Source organism: Bos indicus, chromosome 22, assembly GCF_029378745.1.
Source record: "Bos indicus isolate NIAB-ARS_2022 breed Sahiwal x Tharparkar chromosome 22, NIAB-ARS_B.indTharparkar_mat_pri_1.0, whole genome shotgun sequence".
In the NCBI taxonomy this organism is placed as follows: Eukaryota; Metazoa; Chordata; class Mammalia; order Artiodactyla; family Bovidae; genus Bos; species Bos indicus.
In genome coordinates this window covers 46939877-46953590 of record NC_091781.1, presented here as the reverse complement: position 1 = coordinate 46953590, position 13714 = coordinate 46939877, and the positions used below count along the sequence as shown (strand labels likewise).

At 42.8% G+C, this 13714-nt stretch overlaps 1 protein-coding gene across 1 annotated transcript in view; it reads right to left on the bottom strand.

Moving 5' to 3' along the window:
* Positions 1–13714, bottom strand: part of ACTR8 (actin related protein 8) — a 15281-nt gene extending 1567 nt beyond the window's left edge. The window contains exons 1-11 of the mRNA XM_019984979.2: positions 13438–13714; positions 9477–9647; positions 7987–8097; positions 6255–6359; positions 5798–5971; positions 5186–5279; positions 4845–4977; positions 3048–3201; positions 2172–2267; positions 1407–1547; positions 203–467 (exon numbers count right to left, since the gene is read on the bottom strand). Coding sequence (XP_019840538.1) covers positions 203–467; positions 1407–1547; positions 2172–2267; positions 3048–3201; positions 4845–4977; positions 5186–5279; positions 5798–5971; positions 6255–6359; positions 7987–8097; positions 9477–9647; positions 13438–13560 — 1567 coding nt within the window. The 5' untranslated portion in view covers positions 13561–13714. The remainder of the gene's footprint in view (positions 1–202; positions 468–1406; positions 1548–2171; positions 2268–3047; positions 3202–4844; positions 4978–5185; positions 5280–5797; positions 5972–6254; positions 6360–7986; positions 8098–9476; positions 9648–13437) is intronic.

Below are 13714 nucleotides of genomic sequence, written 5' to 3'. Positions count from 1 at the left end.
GCCTTTATGTGGTAATCTGACTTGTTTTGGCCTTTGGTACTTGGTTCTATGTTCAAGAAGGCCAGGAATCAGATTCTAATACCTGACAATGGCAGCACAAAGTAGGTCCTCGATAGCTTTTGAATGAACATGCTGCAGGATAAAACTACACCCTAGCCTGAACCCCGGAACTGCTTGCTCCCGGCTCCCCAGATATGCTTACAACAGCAGTCTATGCTATGGAGGATGGCTTTATCCAGTCCCAGGGCCTTCCCTTCAAACAGCGAGATGGCAGTCTTCCTGGACATCAGTGCGGTGAGAGCCTCCTCAGAATCATTGCCAGCCATCAAACAGTCTCCCTGGGAGGGTCCCAGATCCACCTCCTGGGAATGCAGTCTTTCTGGAAGGTCAGAGGACTGGCCACGAAGGTCCCCTTCGAATCCAATGGGTTTGGATGCAGACTTCCGGTCAGCTGTAGCTTTTGCAGACTTTAAATCAATCAAAAGGAGAGTCGAATGGATGATCCGACTATGAGAGTGATCAGTGTTCTCCAGCTGGATGTCCCCTCCCCACCCCACTGCTGGACACTCTATAAAACAAAGGCCTGTCCCTGTGCCGCAGACAGAAAACACCCCACAGCGTGCAACCTAGCACCCAATCCCCGCCCTGGATAACCGGGTGGGGTGGATGCAGAAGACGAGGACATGCTAACAAACCAAGGCAACCCCAGGCTGGCAGGGCAGACCACAGAACTTTCCTAATATTGGCCGGATTTTAAGACTGAAATGTTGACGTTGATGAACTATTCCCCCCTGAGTTTTTGAGTATAGTTATGTCAGTGGAATTCTTGGGCCAGTGGCTGTCATGGGTCCTCATTTTCAGACCTTATCTAAGCAATCTCATGCTCAGTTTTGGGACAGGAACAAAGAGCAGAGCAGGTTTACAGCCCTCTTCTCTCCATCAGGAGCTGCTGTTTCACGGGCAGGTAAGAGCTTTCCTTTGTGCCCCTGCAGCAGACGTCCTACAACGAGGGTCAGCTCGGACAAAGGCATTCGGTTCCTTGCCTGTGCCTACCCACCTTTCATGGATAATTTAGAAACAGGTGAGAAAAAAATAGGTGAGACTTTACTGAAAATATTCCTGGGCAAATATTCAAAAGAGGAACAGTTCAGAAATAATACACACCAAAAGGGAAGCATCATCATTAGATTAACTTTTACATGTGTGGAGTAGTGTTCTGAAAATAGATGTGTGCTGAACAAAGAAATCTGCCATCTGGATTTTAAATGTGGACTTCATCTATGGTCCTAAAAACAGTATCAGCTGTAGCATACTGTCAGACTGCAGTCATTGCAACGATCCATTAAGTGTGGGCAAACCTCTCTCAGGCACAAAACTATCTCCTGTGACCCCGAATTACCGCAGACCTGTTCCTGCTTGCTCTGCGTGGCCAGCAGGTACTGTTCATCGTGAGGATCCTCAGGGTCACCCTGGGATCTGTGCTGTAAAGTTGTCATTTTCTGTCCAACGATTCCAAAAGTTGCTGGATAAAACAAAGCCATTGGAGCCTGTGCGGGGACGGAAAAGAATGACCAATCAAGGCTACTGCCTCCTGAAAAAACTGACCCGTTAAATAAATTGTGTCCTTCCAAAAACAAAACTGGCAGGTCAGATCCTGTAAGCTGGATTGGGTAAGCATTCTCTTTTGGAAGGAGCATTATTTCTTCAGTGTGTAATGGGCTTCATCACCAAACTGAATGGGTGATGTAACACCTGAGAGAGTAATCTCAAAGTGAATGCAAAATACGTGCCTAGTAAACTACACGTGAGTCTGGGTGAACTCCAGGAGTTGGTGACGGAGAGGGAAGCCTGGCGTGCTTCAATTCATGGGGTCGCAAAGAGTCAGACACGACTGAGCGGCTGAACTGAACTGAACTGAAACTACTTTGTAATTTCCCAGAATGGTGCCTCTCTCTAAATAGCAACTCCTCACATAGTGGCTAATTAAAAAGATGGCTCAGATCTCTTCTGACCTATACTCTATCAGGGGTTTAAATGTTGGGCTAGCAGCTAATTTACATCCAGTTGGCATTCTGACTTCATGAGGTTTCCAGCAAATACACATTCTCTCAGTCTGTCTGAACCTGGCTGCCTTTCTTTCTACCCATGGGAAATACACACCCATATGTTACCTGGAGTTTTTCATCTCCCAATCGAAACTGGTAAAGAAGGGCAGGGGAATCCGGATGTCGAATCTGAAACTCATGGTCCTGAAGCCCAGAGATGTCCTAAATCCGGGGAAAGATGCTGTCAGTCAATCAGGAAAAGTGCACGCAAACTCTACAAATGACAAGCCTCTCTGCGGTCTAAATCTCACCCACGAAAGGGCTGCACTACAGCTTTCTACCACTTCCACTGGAACTTAAAAAACAGGACTTCAACTGTACCTTGTTTCTCTTTCAACATTTCTGAAATTGCCACTATCTGTATTTCTGGTTTCTTTCATTATCAATATACACGAATACAAACAATGTCCAAACCAACAAGCAAATTCCCTCAATAACTGGGAAATGTTACCCTGTTCTACATTTCTCAAAAAAATTTTTACTCAGAATTTTATTACTCAAACAAGATTTTTTAAAAGAAGTCTACAATGAACAGTATAAAAAGGTAGCAATTCATATACACAACGATTAAATGCTGACTGTTCACAATAGTAAGAAAGTACTTCAAATGATACCATTTTATTAACTGTCTGTAACTATGTATTTACCTGCTGCTGTTCATTACATCTAAAGGTTAATGTTTATCCTTAGAATGATCACAGATCCTAAGAAGAGAGAAATCTACTCTCTTAAGAAAAAACTAGCTGTGTTTCCCTGAGTATGAGATACTTCTGTATGGGTCTGACCTTACCAAATCTCTCACTTCTTAAGAGCTTCAGCCTCAAGGTTTTATCAACTTGGGTTGAATGGGTAGCACAGTACTGTTAATTTTTTAATTATCCTTAAACATCTTCAATTTTCCCTGAAAACAAAAATAATCAGCAATTTTGATTTTGCTCCCACCTGATCCAAATGACAAAAAGTTTCTTTAAGGTGCTGCAGAAGAAGGCAATCCATTTTATTTGTTAACTGGCATTCTCTGTAAGGGAAGCCAGCTCGCTGCATCAGCCAGTAAAAGCATCTTGACACATCAGATCCACCATATGCCAGACAGAGCCTAGAGTCAAGAGAAAAGGGCAGCTAACAAGATGCAAAGGGTGTTCCAAAAACTCAGTTAGGCACAGCAAAGCAGCAAGTTTCAAGAAATGTTGTAACGATAAGTTAAAGAATGAAAGGGCAGAATGGATGTAAGGGAGAGAGAAAGGAAACTAGAAAAAAACCAGTGGTGAGTATCAAGTAAAAAATGCTACTTGCAAAAAAATCCAAGAGACAGAATACACATTAAGTCCAGCTCATTTCTAGGTCCATATGTATAGCATATGACAGCTGTTTGCCTATCTACGCTTACTGGCATATAGAGACGACAAGGAATAACATCATAAGACAAATCTCTTTTGTGGGAGAAAAACTCTGAGACTACTAGCCACTCACTGAACATTTCTGCCATCTGGAGGGATCACTGCTGTGCTGTTTCAGTGGTAGAAGACCTGGGGTCCAGTGTTCTCTCTATACTTCAAGAAGCAATGGCATTAGGTAATACAAATGAAGGAGCTCAAACAACTCAATCAGGGCTTGAGAATGCACTGTAACCTAGGAGGTAGCAGCTTAACTTTTCTCAAGGACTGCTTAGACCCTTTTAAGTTTGTTTCTATGCCTTAAAAGTCAAACTACCTATATGAGTGACAGGAAGAATTAAAATCATCCTGAAGCAGCCATCCTGGAAGCACAAAATGCTGCAGAGAACTGGTCATAGGCACTACCTGGTATGCTCACCTGTGCTGGGCTTGTCTCAGATAAGCAAGCTGCAAACCTGCTGGGCTAGTTACTTTATTAAATCTTCTATCAGTGATAATGTAATGAAGGGACTGGACCACCACCAAGTTACTGTTCACTGATCAAAAACAATCTGACAAGAAAAGCAAATACTCAGGAGACTCTGGTGGCCTAGTGGTTAGAATTCTGAGCTTTCACTGTGGTGGCCTAGATTCAATCCCTGGTCAGGGAACTGAGATCCCGCAAGCTATGCAGTGTGGCCAAAAAAGTGAGAGAGAGAGAGAAAAGCAAATACTCAAAATGCTAGCTAGACAATTTAGACCTAAAAACCTACTGTCTCCCCTAAATGACTTGCCTATATAAAGCTTTGCTGTGAGTGTGACTGCCACACCAGTGAAAGACACAGAGCTAACATACACACTTCTGTGGGAAAGCACACAGCACACACTAGGGCTTTCATGAACCCAATGATGTGAGCTCACATTGTTGTTGTTTTTAGTACTTAAGTCGTGTCCCAACTCTCTGTGATCCCATGGCCTGTAGCCTGCCAGGCTCCGCTGTCCATGGGATTCCCCAGGCAAGAACACTAGAGTGGGTTGCCATTTCCTTCACCAGGGAACCTTCCTGACCCAGGAACTGAACCTGTGTCTCCTGCATTGGCAGGCAGGTTCTTTACCACGGAGCCACCCAGGAAGCCTGGGCTCATCATGTCAGAGGGTTCCAACGGAACCAGTTTATAGCCGTATTATAGCAGAAATCACCAGTTTATAGCCTTGTTCAAATTCGCACTTCCACAATCTCAGTGGCTTCATTAAAAAAAAAAAAAGTCAACATATAATTCCTTAAAAAAACTTCTAACTCAAGATGCTTCTAGTTGAATAGGCTGTAAAGGAAGAGGAAGCAGAGAATACCTCCCAAGCTCCTCACCGAGTGTTCCGATGAGAGACCCCATCCTCCACACAGCACACGCTTGTCTTCTGGTCTCCGACATCTACAATACACGTGCTGCTTAAGCCACTTCCAAAGGTGGCACACACAGACTCCTGATGGACCACAATCCCTGAAAAACAAAAGGCAGAGGGGTGATCAGCTGGGGAGCAGGGAAGATCCTGTGACAAATATCTAGTTAAAGTCTAGGAACCCCCAGGCAAGCATCAATGACCTTCCCAGAATAAGCATTTCAGTCAAGCAGTGAATTAAATCAACTGTGTCAGGAAAAAACAAAACACTCTCATTTCAGGCAGGTTTCCCTGGAATAACAGACATACCTGAAAAACCCATCTTCATTAGGATCATATTCACTAATTCTTTCACATGCTGTTTATTATAGATATCAGGAATTAACAAGATACATCTATAATACTAAAAAGAAGAACAAAGGAGAAAAAGATTAAATGGTTAATATTCAAATCAGGTCAAAACAAATTTCACCACACTTGTCCTCAGAGAGAATTCTCTCTAAAGCAGCAGCAGCAATGGCTAGAGGCCCAAAGTAAAAGCTCAAAGCTCTCTGCTATCTTTTAGGTTTTATATTAAAAAAAAAAAAAAAAAAAAGTTGAAGTTTTGTGGACCTTTTATTCCTTTTGAATTATTTAAAACTTGTAAAATGAAAAATAAGACAACTGATGTGTCCGAAAAAGGTCCAGAGAGAACGTATAAACATGAGCAAGTTCGCTGCCTGCAGAGCAACAGAAATACCAAAAACCAAACAAAATGAGGGAAAAAAAGAAAGCACCAGATGGGAATTTAGTGAAGGAAAAGGATATCCTTAACACCTTAAAGTGGAGACGGCTTCAAGGACACTGTCTTACAAAGAACAGTGTACTTTTATTGACCAAGAATTTCTAAAGACAATCCAGTAACTGGGAATTTCCATTTACCTTTAAATCTTTCAGTGGGATTTCCAAGTATTTTTGTATTGCATGAGACCATATTACTTCAATATCTGCCAGAACAGCTGTAAGAGAGCCCCCAGGTCCTGGGTGAATATTTAACTGACCTCTTCTGATAGGCCAGTGAATATTATAACAGTCCAAAGGATTAACATACAGGGCCTGGAAATGATGGAGAGATGAATACATTGTTAGAACTCTTCTCTCAGGGTTTCCCAGATTCACATTCAAAAACCAAAGGCCAGAAGTTATCATTAACATTTGCTGACTGTTCTCATGTTGAGAGTGGGGTGTCTAATATCTTAGGAGCCAGTGTGACTATCTGTTCCTCAGGGTAAGATTACAGAATGCTTGGGAACAACCAGAACTGGGTGGCAAAGCACACTGATTTTGTAAATAGGACCTCCGTTTTCTTCTTCCATTTCACTGTAAACAAGTCTCCTACCTCTTCTCCCACCAAAAACTCAGGGTGATGAGATGTGTTTGTCCACTTATTTCCAGAGCAGTGATCTAAAATCGCGGGTCGCATCTGCTTATTGTAGGAACGTGCCTGAAACAAAGGAACATCAGAAAATTCTCTGAGTCTATGCAAGAAAAAAAGGGGCTGTCCTCTTCTCCTCTCACAGAATAGATATAGTGGCAAATTTTAATAATGAATCCAAGATCGGTGCAAAATAGGGATTGGTCACAAGTGGACTCTCCTGCCCTTTTCCACAACCTTGATTTTTCCCATCATGTTAACCCTCAGGCTGTGATTCACAGCCAGTCTAAAATGAATACTGCACTCTGCTGAAACGTGAACATAAATTTATATATTTGGTTAACCAAACAGTTCATTTGGTTTTTTTCTGTAAGACAGCTCAAGTAGCAGTTAGCTGTCTTTAACTTTATTCAAAACAACTGTTAGATTATGTTGTGACAGCTGTAACATCAGTGTGCATTTAAAACAAAAACTTGTCAAAACGGGTGAATTTTTGTGTAGCCATCTTAATATTGATGATGGGGGGAAAAGGGCAACATTTTCTGCATAGTATGCTTTGTTATTTCAAAAAAGGTAAAAATGCAAAAAAAGATATGTGCAGTAATATGGAGAAGGTGCTATGACTTATCGAATGTGTCAAAAGTGGTTTGCAAAGTTTTGCACTGGAGATTCCTCACTGGACAATGCTCCCTGGTCCAGTAGACCAGTGAAGTTGATAGAAATCAAATTGAGACATTACTTGAGAATAATCAACATTGTACCATGCAAGAGAGAGCCAACATACTGAAAATATCCCAATCAAGCAATGAGTAATATTTGTACCAGCTTGGTTATTTTAACTGCTTTGATGTGGGATTGAAAGGGAGTCCTGTATTATGGTCTCCTGGAAAACCAAATGATTCATTCCAACAATTACTGCTTCCAATTAGACCAACTGAAAGAAGCACTCATTGAAAAGCATCCAGAATTAGTCAACAGAAAATGCACAGTCTTCCATCAGGATAATGTAAGACCACGTTTTTCTATATGGAAAAACTACGACAGCTTGGATGGGAATTTCTGATTCATCCACTGTTTTCCCCAGACACTGTACCTTTAGATTTCCATTTATTTTATTCACAAAATTTTTAGTGAAAAAAATTTCAGATCCCTGGAAATCTGTAAAAGGCACTTAGAACAGTTCTTTGCTCAGAAAGATAAAAAATTTGGGGAAGACAGAATTATGAAGTTGCCTGAAAAACAGTAGAAGGCAGTGGAACAAAACAGTGAACACGTTGTTCAGTAAAGTTCTTGGTAAAAATGAACAATTTGTCTTTTATTTTTACTTAAAAACTGAAGGAACTTTTTGGACACAGACTCGTGTCCATCCCCAGCAGTACTGGTTTATCACACTAAAAGGACAAACGTGTAAGAATACAGCTTCTCATCAAGATGCTGGAATAATATACTCAAGACTCACAGGTAACTAAATTTTCATCAACTTGACATAAGAAACACTACCTTACAAATTCGCTTGCCTAGACTTTTGTAACACCAATTTAGGTATTCTGCAGGTGGTTATAAATGGTTTTCTTTCCTTTTTAAAGAAAATCCCATCTTTAGTAATTTGCATAATGAAATAGGGAGTGCCCACGAATGGTTACGACATAATAGCAGTGGTCAGGGAATGAATCTGAAGAAAGAGCTGAGACCCAACCTGCTCAGGGGACACAGGAATCCGTCTGGTGCCATTCGACATCTTTTTAGACCATATTGCTTGGTCCACCATTTTAAGGCCATTTTGCCTTTGTTCGTTACTTTCAGGTTTCTGGCAGAAAAGAAACAGTGATGAACAGCATCAATGATTTAGTGAAAAAGAGAAAGTAACAGCAAAATACTAATTTAATCTAGCAAGAGGAAATGCTCCCTCATCAACAAGCTTGTCCTTCACTATGTCACGTATGCTAACCCTAAGAATACAAAGTAACCTTTTTATTATTTATTTAAAAAAAAATCAGAAAAGCACCATCACCATAAACCAACTATTGCAAATTTCTATACCTCAAGGGACTTTTGACTTAATATCAGAGCATAGCACACTTTAAACTTACCAAGTATTTCAAGACTCTTCCATATATTGATAGAATTTTCACGCTTACAATTTTATAGCAATATTTTTTCCTACATGTGTTATTTCACTTAGTTAATGAGTATTCAAGTTATTGTGATATTGAAAAGAACATTCCATAAATACTTTTGAAAAGATTATTTTATTTTCTTTCTATTTTTACTCCAGAGATTTAGTCCCTAAGATAGAATTAGAAGATCCAGGATATAAGTGAGTTTTAAACCCTTACATTGTCAAGTTATAGTTAAGCTTAGAAATGGACTTAAGGATGGTTTGCTAGTTATGCTAGAAAAGGAAACCCTAAGGCCTACTATCAGAGTTATAGAAACTGCAAGTTCCTAAAACTACCCTTGATTTAAAGCTTAAAAATGGATTATAATGTTATATACATATTCAATACCTATCATGAAAAATTTTCCTGTTAATTATCACCTGCAAAATAGGACACTTACTGCATCCTAAGTAAATGACCCCAAGGACATATTTACTTTTTGCCTTTAAATTATGATTTAACCTAAGATTATAACAAGTACTTATTGGAGGAATTCAATTTGCTACAGATTGAAAAAATAAGCTCAATATAAAATCTAAATATCTGGAAGAAAAAATACAGCAGTCAGTTAACAGACACCTGGATGCATCATTTTAAGAAAGTGACAATTCTGTATCCTCCACTAAAAATCAGCTTCTTCAATACCCAATTCATCCTGATGGGTTATAAAAATTAATTTTCTTTTGTTACAATTATTTCTGTACAATCTGAAATTGCTAGCTCTGATAAAAAATTATATTTGTAACCCTGAACAATGTCATTATGTTAAGATACATTAAAGCTATGAAGATGTTGCTCAAGATTACGCCATACACTGAGTATCTAAGCCCTCCCAAGGCAACAGCCTTGGGCTTTCGCTCCAGGTCCTACATTTTGTGTGTGTGTGGTGTTTTGTTTTGTCCATACAGCGTGACTTGTGGGATCTTAGTTCCCTGACCAGGGACTGAACTTGGGCCCTTGGCAGCAAAAGCGGAGTCTTAACCCCTGGACTGCCGGGGCACCCCTCCAGGTCCTCACCCTGACTTACGTTTAGTCCCTCCCTGAGCAGCCAGCTGTCCTTGTACAGTGGCTGCCCCTGTTGTTTGTGTCTTCGTGCAATGACGTGAGGAACGCTGGCAGGAAGTGTGTCTGTGGCTCGACCAATCCTCAGAGTTGTGGAACCTGGATGTATGACAACGATGAAGTTGCTCTGGATTTGCTGTAAATATAAAACATAGGAGTGTGACTTTAGAAAATAATATAGATGGTAACAGACTTAAAGACGTTAGTTTCCTGTAATGACTATCAAACTCATTTTGTATCTGTGTTTCGAGGGTCTGACTCATGGCACAAAGGTCAACACATCTTTGTTTAAATGAATGAAATCCTAAGTACCCAGTGCAAATCAAGCTATGATTTGAGGGTGTTTCTGTGCCAAGCACTACAGGTACAATGATGACAAGGACAAAGTCCCAGCCACTAGAGAACTTTCCATTTACTAAAGAAGACAAATAAGGAATAAGAGTGTGGGGAATACTATGACTCGTGAAGTGCTGGGTTCCCTAAATCTGAACACCTAAAGATCCTTGTTAAAAAAAAACAAAATAAAAAGACCCTAAGGCTTCACTACAAACTTTCTGATTCAGAATCTCCTGGGAGAGACAGCCTGCTGCTGCTGCTGCTAAGTCACTTCAGTCATGTCCGACTCTGTGCGACCCCATAGACGGCAGCCCACCAGGCTCTCCCATCCCTGGGATTCTCCAGGCAAGAACACTGGAGTGGGTTTCCATTTCCTTCTCCAATGCATGAAAGTGAAAATTGAAAGTGAAGTCGTGTCCGACCCTCAGCGACCCCATGGACTGCAGCCTACCAGGCTCCTTCATCCATGGGATTTTCCAGGCAAGAGTACTGGAGTGGGGTGCCATTGCCTTCTCTGAGAGACAGCCTAGGAATCTGCAATTTACAAAAGCTCCTGAGGTAATCAATATCATCGCTCAGCTATGACAACATTGGTTGAGTAGGTGAGGGAAGAAATGTAGTATTAGAACAGAATCACTGTTTTCTTATGCTGGAAAGTAAGGCTCAATACAGGAACCACTTTCGAGAATGAGCATAAACTGTATTTTGGTCACTGTTTTTTAAATACGTTACCCTTATTGACTCTGTGCTATTTACCTGATCTGGTAAGAGTTTGGAGTTAAAAGGCCGGAGTTCACAATTCTATCCTCGGATGTCTGCCTTTCACCACCCGTTCTTGGGAGACAGTCACCAAGGACTGACCAAGGAGCACAAATTGAGACAGTGGGCTTTTAGATCCAGATTTCTCAATGGAGAAGAACATAACCTGAGTGACTGAGGAACCTTTACCATGGAAACACGCTGAGGGACTCAGGGGGGACTCAAAGAGACTCCAACAGTCCTTCTGACAAATGGATGCCTGCATTGAGAATGGCCTTTCCAGCACGACTCCTCAGCCAGCACCTAGTCCGTTCCACCCATTGGCTACAGTTGTGTCTTCCTGGCCTGCCCCCTTTCAAAACATTTCTGTAACTTGTTGGTAAGATACAGTTCAGAATATCCAAGATCAGGACCCTGCTTATTTCTCTAGCTTTACTCTAGAACTACTTCCTTTTCAGTCTCTTTGGTCTTCCAAATCCAGATGTCTCCTGATTTCTTAGCTTACAGTGCTGACCTTCAGGCCTGCACAAAGGCACTTCCTTTTGTCTGCAGTGTTCTTTCTCCCTTTTAAATCTTACTCTTCCCTTCAGGTGTTAAGTTAACTGTCATTAGACCAGGCGTGTTTGTCCTGCTGTAATAAAATCTTAGGGCACCCCTCCTTTTCATGACACTTGTCATTCTTACAATGATTTACTGACTGCTCTCCCAGAAGACAAAACCTTCATGTAAGAGGGGACTGTTACTGTCTCGTTCACTGCTCTATGCCCAGTGCATGGCACAGAGGTCATCTGTTGCATGGTGATGGCACCATTCTCACAAAGGCCTGATGCTATTCAGCAGACTCCTCAGGCTTTTGTGTGTTACGGCAGACAACACATATCTAGGAGACTGAGTTAAACCGACAGGGCTGCTTCGTAGTCCCCCAGGCTCCTCTGTCCATGGGGTTTCCCAGGCAAGAATACTGGAGTAGGTTGCCATTTCCTTCTCCAGGTGATCTTCCAGACCCAGGGATCAAACCTGCGTCTCCTGCTTGGCAGGCGGATTCTTTACCAATGAGTTACCTGGGAAGCCTGCTGTAGGGGACACCTGTACCCCATCAATGGCACACAGTCTGCAGGACAGTGATTGGGAAGCTCTGGGGTAGTAAATACAGTTTTCCAAAGTCTGGACAAGGACTTTTTAATAATTACATATTTATTTTAACATATTAGAGTAACTAGCCAGTGAATCCTACATATCATTTCCTGGACGTTATTGCTTAAGAAAAGATTCAGAAGGAAAAAAAAAAAAAAGGCATTCCGCAAATAACAGTAGAGGTGCCACAGAGGACATGCAAAAACCAAAAGGTGCTCCATGACTGACTGATGATAAACAAATATTCCAACAGTGGTTAAGGGCCCAGGCTCTGGATTCACAGACATGGCTTCAAATTCAGACCGTGCCACTTCTTGGCTCTGACTGAAGTTCCTACCTCAGAGAGCTACTATGAGGATTAAAAGAGTTGATCATGCAGCTCGGAGTCTGGCTAGCTCTTCCAAAGTTCCCCTTCAGAAGAGGCCAGGCTCTGCCTTATACCACTCTCATGATGACACCCCTCTTAAGATCTCCAGTCTTATTTCTTGCTCTCTCTTTTTCCCTGATTCCAGATATTCTCACCTCCAATGCTTTCCTATGCTCTCTTGGCCCAGGTCTTCTCCACAATGTTCTCCTGTCCTCACACTCCCCATGGCTAACTCCTAAATATCCTTTAGATCTTTGTCTAGGTGTCAGCTGCACAAATAGATGGTGAAAAAAAATGGAAAAAGTGACAGACTTTATTTTCTTGGGCTTCAGCATCACTGCAGATGGTGATTGGAGCCATGAAATTAAAAGACGTTTGCTCCTTGGAGAAAAGCTATGACTAACCTAGAGAGCCCACGTTAAAATGCAGAGATAGCACTTTGGGTTGGACAACAAAGGTCCATATAGTCAAAGCTATGGTTTTTCCAGTAGTTGTGCATGGATTTGAGTTGGACCATAAAGAAAGCTGAGCACTGAAGAATTGATGCTTTCGAATTGTGGTGCTGGAGAAGACTCTTGAGAGTCCCTTGGACTGCAAGATCAAATCAGTCAATCCTAAAGGAAATCAACCCTGAATATTCATTGAAGGCACTGATACTGAAGCTCAAGTTCCAATACTTTGGTCACCTGATGTGAAGGGCTGACTCACTGGAAAAGACCCTGATGCTGGGAAAGATTGAAAAAAAGGAGGAGAAGGGGATGACAGGAGGAGATGGTTGGATGGCATCACCAACTCAATGCACCTGATTTTGAGCAAACTCCAGGAGATGATGAAGGACAAGGAGGCCTGGTGTGCTGCAGTCGATGCGGTCGCAAAGAATCGCACACGACGTAGCGACTGAACATCAATGGTGCTGAACAACAATGTAGCCATCCCACATCAGGCCTTGTTACCTACTGCCCCCACTCAACTGGAGCTTTCTCCTCCCGCCTCCTCCTCTCAAAGTGGGAGAATCCTAGAGAGTGGAACTGTCGTAGCCCCTACACACCATCCAGTCGGCTCCCTCAACCATATGACAGTAAAGTGACAGCCTTGTTCTGCTCTCACGGTCCGGAAAGGGCTCGTACAGCAGTTGCTGGGGGCGACCGGCGGGGACGCAGTGACCTGGCCATCTGCCCATAGCCCTCGGAGCGAACGGGAAATGACCCCCTTGCACCACCCACCCAGGTGAGGGCCCGAAGCCTCGGGTCGGCTCGCCAGTCTCCTCCCCTCGCCCAGCTCCCCGCCCGGGCCCGGAAGCCGAGTCCGAGGCCCGCCCCCGCCGCCTCACCTCCTGCAGCGACTCCGGCACCAGCGCGGGCACGATGGGTCGCTTCACCCCGCGCTGCTCCTTCTCTTTCTCCCCGCCCTTCTCCTTCCCGTTCTCCGCCTCTCCCTTCTCCGCCTGGGTCATGTCGGCCGCCGACGCCCCTGCAGTCTCTAGCTTCAGTGACGCGACGCGAGTGCCAAAGAATTGGTCTCTGCGCAGACGATACCTCTTTGGGCGACAGCCCACAGACAAGGTGGCCGCCAGGCGTCGGCCCAGAGGATTCCGGGAAGGCGGAAGG